We start from the raw sequence: 9,772 nt of genomic DNA, 5'->3' as shown, positions 1-9,772 counted from the left end.
TTCAGAGTGAAATCTCTGCTGATACACTCGACTCGGCATCAGTGATGTCGAAATCCAACGTTCAACTTTCTCCAGTCACCGTTTGCAAACTTTTGGCGCCCTTATTAAAAGTATTGAGTGAGATGGAACGTATTTACGAGGCCACGTCACATTTTAGATAAATTGAGTTATCCCTTAGGCCTCAATTAATTTTGGATCTCAGCAGCTACTGGGGGAGACAAATCTATGTTGAAATATCAAATAATTCGTAAGGCATAGAACCCCAAATCTTTTTCTCGAAATTTCACACCAGCTTTTTGTAACAAGTTTTTAAAGAAAAAAAAATGACAATTTGCAACAACATGCCACAGAGGTATGATTCAATTTTTAGAAAACCAAAAAAAGGTTGTTAGGGATATGTGTCACCACAACATAAAGGGTTTATGTAGCATGACTGGCTATACATGATAAATCAACTCTCCTGGGGTAGTGGTTATGGATGGGGAGGGGGGGGGGGGGGGCTACACTCATATGTTAGGAATATTTGTTATATTAAATAGCCACACACTTCTTCCTGTCAAAAATTCAAGGCCAATAAACATTAATTTGAATATCATACTTAATAGCCATTGAACGTCATCTCTGATATTGAATTCTCATGGAAGGATAAAACTTCAAACCTCTTTTTCTTTGTTTAGTCTTGACGCAACTTGTTTCTTTTGTTAAACTTCATCCAATTTTTTTCTATTTCGATACACTTTTGGATGTTGGTGTATATGATTCATCTTTAGATACCTAATTTTCTTTCAATAAATCAAATCTTTGTCTTTCAAGCATCAACTTTTTGAGTGTATCTTAAACGAGTGATAATTATGCATATTTTCTGGATTTTTAGCTGATGATATTATTCAAATATAAGGAAAATGCATATGAGGACTTCAACAGATGTAAAAAAATCTATTATTTAACTACTTTTAAAGATATTAAAATTTGCAAAGCGAAGGACTAAAGTCCAATTCTTTAAGGAATCGATGCCAATGGGACGTTATCTGGAGAGAATCATTTGCTTACCTCTATCCAGTCAAGAAATAATTTAAGAGCTGCAAGACAGGTTGGATATCATTACAAAATGCAATTTGAAGCTAGAAAAAATTTGCCTCTAGGTAGAAGGGTCCTTTTCCGAAAGTTGGAATTAGAATGACGAATGATAAAGCCGAGACAAGGATACCTTTAAATTAGTTTATTAAACGTTCACATAATACACCATCGCTTTATCAATCGGAGCATGTCAAAAATAGAGGGCACAAAGTCCCGATAAAATTATCATAGCTATCAATGAACTAATGTTACAATAACTAAGAAGACGATTTAAAGTATAACACTAAAGACATAAAGATGGCTTTAAGTACAACCACTTGAAATGGACCTGGAACCGTTTAGTGTTATCGAAATACATATTTGGTACAAAAGTATTTAGAAAACAGCACTTGAGTGTTCCTGAACTTGACTAAGGTAAGATGGTGCAAACACCTGAAGACTTGTAAAACTTTCAAAAACATCTGAAAATAGTACAAACTTACATCTTGATGATCAACAAAACATGAGAGGTATTACTTGGGAACAGGCGCGGAAGGCACCAAATGGGTGGAAAGATACAGTAGTTCAAGACATCTACAAATCAGTAAATCTTTCTTCGACTTTTTACTAACCTTCTTCACCAATCAAAAATTAAAGAGGGAGTCATTAATGCAACTATAGAATTCTTTCTTGAAAGTTTCTGGGAATCGCACACTTTTCGGTTCTCGATGCAGTTGAGACAAGAAATGTATCTAAGTGTCCAGATTATTTTAATATTTGGGTTAAATTGAATTTAAAAAAAACCTTCAAATTCACAAAGTAACTACTCTTGGGCAATGACTACAGACCGTCATTTTCGGCGAGTGCAGTAGAGGATTTATATTGCTTGAAGAGGAAAATCGTGCATATCCTTGGTGGGAATACTTCATTTGCCGTGCAGTTTTTTTTTCTTTCTTAATTGTGGGCGGGATGGAAGAAAATTCTACTTTTTAAATTTTCATGGATAAAACAACCCTTAATGTCATCCAAACTACACGCAAATAAATCTTTGTTGGTAATAAATCGGGGAATTACTGAGAGCCCTAACTATTTTGCAATATACGCATTATTTTAAAGCATTCTGATTTCTGAAGAGGAGCCGATTGGTTTTTAACAGTCAACTCCACTCAATTTCTTAGGTAATGAGTAAATGGTTGAGTGAGAGGCTACAAAATAAACTGAGTTATAAACACTAAACATTCAAGATACAGCCATTATCGGTGCTGGGATCACTATATCGTAGTGGATCCAAGCAATAACAATGACAAACTTTTTTTAGTGCCACTGATGAAAATGAATCGATATATAGTACCATTTTTCTGTGATGTAACACCAATAACGTCTACAGTGCCTTATATATCGTAGTTGATATTTTGATGACACAACTCTAAAACCAAAAATCTTGATTGCAACCTTTCAAAATTTTTCCCTCTGGATCGTCTTCAATTAGAGACAAGCGAGTTTTATGAGTTGAAGTTAACACTGTACATTCTTTGTGGAAACAAAGAAAGAAAGGAAGAAAATCTTTGAGAATTTCCAATAAATTGCGCTGGTTAGTTTTCCAGTTAAAAACTAGAGAGTGAAGGAGGGGAAACTTGCAAGATCTTAAATCAAAATCGATGGTTTCCGAGTTTAGCCAACCATGATACATGAAAGATCACATGTAGCACTCATTTTATTTTTTATTCCATGTTATTTCATACGCCTGCTTTGGTATAGAGCATTTATTCCATTTGTCAGATATCGTTGACTATTTTAAATAATTAATACATACACACCCTTAATACTAAGCTTAAACCTTAATTTGAAGCCGCGTTTTGTCATAAACATCTGGTATTAATTGACCTTCGTTCAATAAGTAGGCAAATTGCAGCAGAGACAAAACCGAGAAGTAAAGCGGTGATCATAGGTTCATTTGGTATCATACGGTCTACTGACATAAAATATACAACCAGTGGTGAGTTTTGCAAGTTGGCGACACTCTTTTTTCTTCATTTCTGGGTGAGAAGAATATTTTCAATGGATTTAAATGGAAAAAATCTTGTGTTGTAAACTCGTAACACTCACCACTGTATACAACTACATACAATTATTCACAAAATAATGATATGAAATGCTTCAAAAATCTCACAGAAGAAGTGTTTTCGAAAATTTGAGGCTGGCGTACATACTCAGGACTCAGCAAAAATCAATATGAGAGCATCTAAAAAACTATTTTGTAGTAATCTGGGCTTCCTTACGCTATCATCAGTGCATCATCATGATATCATAAGTTCGTCATCATGCTAAAATTAGCATTCACTTGAAGTCACTCTAACTTCTAATTGACAAATTGAAGCATTTGACCAAAGAATGTATATACATTTTTAAAAAGATAGATAAAGTTTAATACATATAATTTCAAGCACTTAGTGTTACCTTATCAACTAAATTTTGGAGCATTGTGGAGATAAGGGGTACAACCCGAAACATAAACCTAGCAAAATCACTATTTCAAAGACAATATCCCACGCTCTTGAGAGCATTCAGGTAGAAAATAAACACATCTCTAGAAGCAAGAGAGAATCGAAAGTCTTTTTTTCAAAACACAAAACAAATCTTTGATTTGAATCGGTCATTTGCATTAGGTCTGCTCACGAGAGGCTTTCTCCACAACAACTCAAACATAAAAAATATTGATTACAGGGTGAGGGGAAAAAGAAGGGGGATTCGAAGATAAAAAATTATCTAAACATAGGTAAAATACAACAGAGTTTCAATAAAAGGGTTAAACATGGCTCATTTGAATTTCAGCTTCAGGTTTGACTGAATAAAACTCCAAAAACGAAAAACAGGATAACTCTTTGACTTTTAGTTTGATTTAAAACTTAGAAGAGATCATACGACAGACAAATTTTCACAAGCAAATTTTTGCTCACATATTCTAGTTAACCGTAATTATTTTCTTACGGAGCAACTGCAAGTTGTACAACTTCGTACGATAGCTCAAGACATACTGAGCTACCGATTTAAAGTGGATCAGTTGATAAAAGAACTCAGTTTCGGTACTCCGGATCAGGAACCTGAGTAAAGTGGAATACACAGAGAGATAGCAGTAAGATTAAAGCAGATAAACAATTTTTACAATGATAGGAAACTATCTTTTTAGAAAATTACTGAAAACTTGATCTCTGCGTAGGAAAAAAAAAAAACTTATTCACTGAAAAAGTATAGCTTGACTATTCTGGTTTTGTCAGAAGGAGTTTGAAAACCAAAACGGCACTGAACAGAAATTTGCTTGATGAGAGATCAAAAATTAATTTATCCCTCCTACAATTAATACTAAAATAAAATTGAGGCCACATGGTGTTCAACTGATATTTTTTCCGACACCACAGACTTTAAATAACATCTTACATATTTATAAACATAAATCCAGTACTCTTCAGAGTCGGTAAATAAATAAATAAATAAATATAGATCCATAAATTCAGGATGACAGATGAGACATTTGAAGAAGAGCCTTAAAAACAATAAAAACAAATAGAGACTGATACAAAATATGAACATTCCATTGAGAGGATAGTTACTTGACCTTCCAAGTCAGAAATTTTTAACAGCCTCTATCCAAAATTTTAAAATTTCACATCTAGAATCATTGCAGTGCACTACTAATTTTAATTGACTGACTTCTATGACCCATTGAGGCTTATAAATTTAACTCTTCCATTTATCCAGCATCTTTCCCCTTCATCTATTCGTGATATTTCATGCATACTACCAAAACGTTCAGACGATTAAACTAACTTTCTTGTTTATTTCTTGAGTTATCCATGAAATAAGTAAAGTTTTCCATTGACCACTGATTACGGGGCGAAATTTTGTTTTTATTGGATCAAATCAAATGTATTTAATTTGTATGGTTTTTTGACTCAGAATCTTTGAAGGGAGCCTTCATACATGCAGTGTTTTATTACTGTATCTCGAAAATCCAATTCTAAAACAAAATTTCAAAAACAATACCGCCTCGAGCTGATTGCCATTGAAATCAAAATGACCCAAACTAAGTTTAGAGGAATAAATTCCTCGATGTAAAAAGGAAAAAAAAACCCAGATGATTTCGATACTGATAACCACCGATTAAAATTTTTTCAAGGTATGCAAAGATCGGACAGAATTTTTTGGTTGGTTGGTTGAAAAATGGTTTTCATGGACAAAATGCAAGCATGCTTGAAGAAATAGTTTGGTGGTAGGAACACTGTTACAACTTGCGTCTCATATACTTAGAATAGGCCATATTGAATTACTCAAAGCTTCATCTTTCAGATTAAGAATGAAAGAAAAAAGAAATAAATCATATTTTTCAGCAAATGTCTTTCTAAGCACTTTAATTTTAAGTAATGATAAACACAAATTAAGGGGGGGGGGGGAAGAAAGTTTAATACATTGATGGTGAAGGTGAAACCACAAAAATGTGTACATTGGTTCAAATATTGTCTTCCAGACTTCCTGTCATGTTTCATTTTCTGCATGGCAAACTACTACGTAAACGTTATTTCTTGAAAACTTTGTTAATTTGTCTTTTCTAAGTGAAGGGTACGCCAAGCAAATTTCAAGTCATGATGATTGTTAGGTTTCTTTTTAAAAAATAAAACAGGGGCAGAGATTTTGTAACGTACGACTGAGATACAAATTTTTACAGTTTCACGGTCAATATACTACTGGCAGAGATTTTGTAACGTTACAACTGAGATACAAATTTTTGCAGTTTCACGGTCAAAATACTACTTCATTTCTTCAAACAATCGTTGTAGATGGAACTGTTTACTTGCTTTCAAATAATACACTGGAAGTTGGGCTTCAATCTGAATACAAATTGGCTGATCCTATTTGACTAGATTTAGAACTTGTAACTCTGGCAACAATACATAAGGAAAAACTCCTGCTTAGATTCCAAGTTCGAAATAAATTTTCATGGTGAATATAATTTTGAAGTCGAGAAAGTTTAAAGACTCCTTGAGTTAGGGGTATATGGGTGGTTGGTCATCGTATCTCAAAGCAAAAAGTACAGCTGATTCACTTTACAAAATATTTTTGGTCCTCGTCATAGGATCCGCATTTCTGAACTTCAATAAAAAAATACAAGAAAGCTTGCTCATTAAGATGCTGTTGTGAAAAAATGGGGGGGGGGGGGGGGATCATTTTGGATTACAGATCAAAAAATTTTACAGCCATTTGGACAGCAGTACAGTGTGCAGGGGACAACCTGCAAGCTGCACGAGAAATCAACAATGGTGATAAAAAAAAAAAAAAAAAAAAAAAAAAAAAAAGCGCCAAAGTATTTGCAAGCGTCACAATATTTTTCCTGTAAATATACAGATTGGGACCATTAGAAATCCATACTTCTTAGTAGTAAGATTTACCTGCAATAAGGATCCAGTAGAAAACAAGTTGGTTCCAAAAAGGTATGCCAGTCCAACAAGATGGCTTTTTATTTGAGTGGTAACACAATGCTTACTTCGTTAGATGGGAAGTTTTCCTGCTAAGCTTAAGACTGAATTTACGAAGCATTTTGCATTGTAACCTGCAGTAAAAACGCACATTTTCCCATTTCATTGGTAAAGGAAATATGATGCTTCACTAACATTAACTGCCCCCAACTTTCGAGACAAACTGGGAAGGGTTTAATAGAAATGCACCAAGTCGCATTTTTAAATAATGGGATGCGTGTAGTTTTGAATTCAACTGGACATAAATCCTCTCCTGGCAGAAATTTGAAGTCGAGAAAGATATTTTCAGCGTGAAAATAGTAATTAAATCTTGTCCTTAACATTGAGTCTCTTGGAGGAATAAAACCTCAGACCTTCCTTTCTCAGTTTAAACATGCTGCGACTTGGTGCACTTTTTTAGAACTAGGTTCAACTGTTCCAAGAGAGACAAGTTATCAAATCGAAATTGTCAATTTACAGTTTCTAAGAGAGTGCAAAAGAGACATATATTAATACTGCAGGGGTATTAGTTGTGAAGTTGTTACTTCAGATAGAGAAGGATATTTGACATCAGAAATTTTGTTAGTAAAAATTTGGTGAAAAAGAATACCTTTGTTCTATAAATAAAAAAAAAATATATGCGTATCTGGGCGTATTAGGAGTGTCAAGACAGGGTTGCCACAGATTTTAGAAAATGAAATTCCCGGTAACATTTTTGTAAAACTCCCTGAATTGAAGATATGCCATATGGTTAAAAAGACATACTTTGAGATAATTTTCAGGTAAATTTTGTTGTTTGAAGCATCAAACCCATTATAGAAAATAAAAATACATGTAGGAGACTTAACAATTTTTCCCTGGCACTTACCAACATTTTCCCAGACATTTCCAAGTTTTCCCTGACTTTTTAAAATTCCTAGACATTTCCCTGTTTTATGGCATTCCCTGACTGTGGCACCCCTGTCAAGAGTAACTTGATATGTTAAAATAGAAACAGATAACTAAAAGTGGAACAGACAGCAAAAACAACAGAGCACGACTAAAAACTGCTGCAAATGAAGGATTACCAACTTTCTGGAAGGTATGAGTTCTTTTAAAAGTGAAACCCCGTGAATAAAGAGATTTCTTGCTGAGGAAAGTTGTTAGTAGCATAAAACTTTGCAACCATACAGATCTTAAAAGTTACATTGGGAAAAACCATGGAAATTTCCAAATTTTACAACATTTTTCAATTTTCATGACAGAAATTAGTTTTTCATTCTCTTTTATGAGATGTGTTCCAAGAGATCCGAGTCTGAACCATGAGTTCTCTAAATGGAGCTACAAAATTTTATTTCATGTAGGTATTTCTCTTTTCGGTGAGCAAACTTTTAAAAGATAAAAAAATAAAACTTCTCTCAAAGTCTCAACATTTAAGCTAACAGTTAAAATACAGGCTTCTGTATGATTTTTCAACTGTAATCCAAGATATGTACCCTATAATTGAGAACTAATGCGCTCTATTTTTCTGATATTGAGATCTGTGGACACCTCTGTTTGTTTTTAAGTATTAAAGTTTACAAGTTTCCATAAAGTTAAACTTTTAATCTATTCCTAACAATCTACATGCAGGTAAGACATATTTTTATGTGTAAAATCCTTTTCGACAAGGTTCTGTATTTTAAAAGCGATCTTGACAGAGGCAAGATTTCATATTTCCGTGTAAGGCGCCTTAGGAGTGGAAAGAGTAACTAAAAACATTAGAATAGAAACAGGAGTAAAATATATGAGTTCTGAATCTGAACTAGGAGAGTTTTAAAGAGAAGAGAAGAGAAGATAGGCTAGACTGACACACCGCAAGAAAAAAAAAATTATCACAAAGAGATTTTAGCAATTTCCCTGACCGTGTTTCCAGGGCGTCACAGAAAATATTCTATTGGGACTGTTTCAACTTTGTAGTTATTTGTTTCAGCATCCCAGAGAGGACGTCTTCTCAGTTTTGGATTCATTTAGATTTTTTTGGACAGCTGCCGAAAATTTATTGTAAATCAAATTAGTGAAGAAATTTAATAAAATAATTCTGAAATAATAATAATAAAAAAAAGCTGCCAGAAATAAGCATTAAAAATGTTTACTAAAAGTTAAAATCAAAGTAGAACTTCATGAGAAGTATGGTATTTGACGGGTAGAATTTTCAGAAACGTGGTACTGTACAGTGTCAGTAAAGTGACACTGGTGGCAAATAATCTCTAACAGAACTTCAAGATAATCAGGTTTTACCGAGTCTTAAAATCAAGCTCCACACATTTTACAACTTTGAGTCAGCTGATGCTTTGGCAGTGTCAATCGAGTTGCTGTGAATATTTCATAATGTACAGCCGTGTGAGCTGGTTATGATTACAAAGAAAGAAGAAAAAGAGAAAATTCAACTTTACTCCAGAAAACTCATTAAAATTAAATGATTGACAGATAAGCAATCGAAAGTTTAAGCTACATAACAGTTATACGTCTAGGATGCGAAAGTCGAAAATAAATAAATCAGTAGGAAATTCTGATAAATTAAATAATCTAAAAATGATGCGCCTACAGCTAGTTGCAATGAACACAAAAAGAAATTATAAACAAAACAACAATATGGAAGATAAGGCATAGAAGGATACTCTGGATTGACTCAGGGCCATTCTTCGGTTATAAATTATCAGTCAAATATGTTTACAGCTGAGTGATCAAAATTGATGGAGTAAACTTTGGAGGAGATTTTAGTCGTTACCTCGAGTTAAAAGAGTAGCCAAGGGTGATTTTTTATGGACTCTTTGCTCCTGTCACCGTAGTCATAAGTGACTTCTTCTCCTGCTGCGATGTCTTGGTTAGCTAGGAGGACTAGCCGTGGCTGCTTGTCAATCAGAATGATTTTTGGATAGAGGTTGCCATTTCGAGAGTGGTTGATAAGCCGACCCAAGCGGTCTGTCTCTTCAGTTGCATCGATACTGTAAAAATGTTAAAATTAAGTGTTGAAAATTAACAAAATCACAAGATTCCAGTTTAATAACAGGCATGGTTGTTTTAAAATCAACCACATTACTTGGTGGACATAGTTTGGTTAAATGTAATAATTGTAATTACTACAAAAATTACTAAGTGCGAGTTGTTTGTGGACACTATTAGTTTTTTGGCCAGAATGCTCAGAATTAAAGTTAAGACTGAATTCTAGTGCACAATGGTAAAAAAAC

General features: G+C 33.8%; 1 protein-coding gene across 3 annotated transcripts in view; it reads right to left on the bottom strand.

Annotated features, from left to right (window-relative positions):
* Positions 1-1,204: 1,204 nt before the first annotated feature.
* Set8 (SET domain containing 8) overlaps positions 1,205-9,772 on the bottom strand; it is a 38,908-nt gene continuing 30,340 nt past the window's right edge. For all 3 annotated transcript variants that reach the window (XM_019044492.2, XM_019044652.2, XM_019044576.2), the window contains exon 5: positions 1,205-9,529. In XM_019044492.2, coding sequence (XP_018900037.2) covers positions 9,319-9,529 — 211 coding nt within the window. In that variant the 3' untranslated portion in view covers positions 1,205-9,318. The remainder of the gene's footprint in view (positions 9,530-9,772) is intronic.

The sequence above is a fragment of the Bemisia tabaci genome, chromosome 4 (genome assembly GCF_918797505.1).
Source record: "Bemisia tabaci chromosome 4, PGI_BMITA_v3".
In the NCBI taxonomy this organism is placed as follows: domain Eukaryota; kingdom Metazoa; phylum Arthropoda; class Insecta; order Hemiptera; family Aleyrodidae; genus Bemisia; species Bemisia tabaci.
The sequence above is the reverse complement of the archived record's forward strand: the minus strand, read 5'-3'. Positions and strand labels throughout refer to the sequence as shown.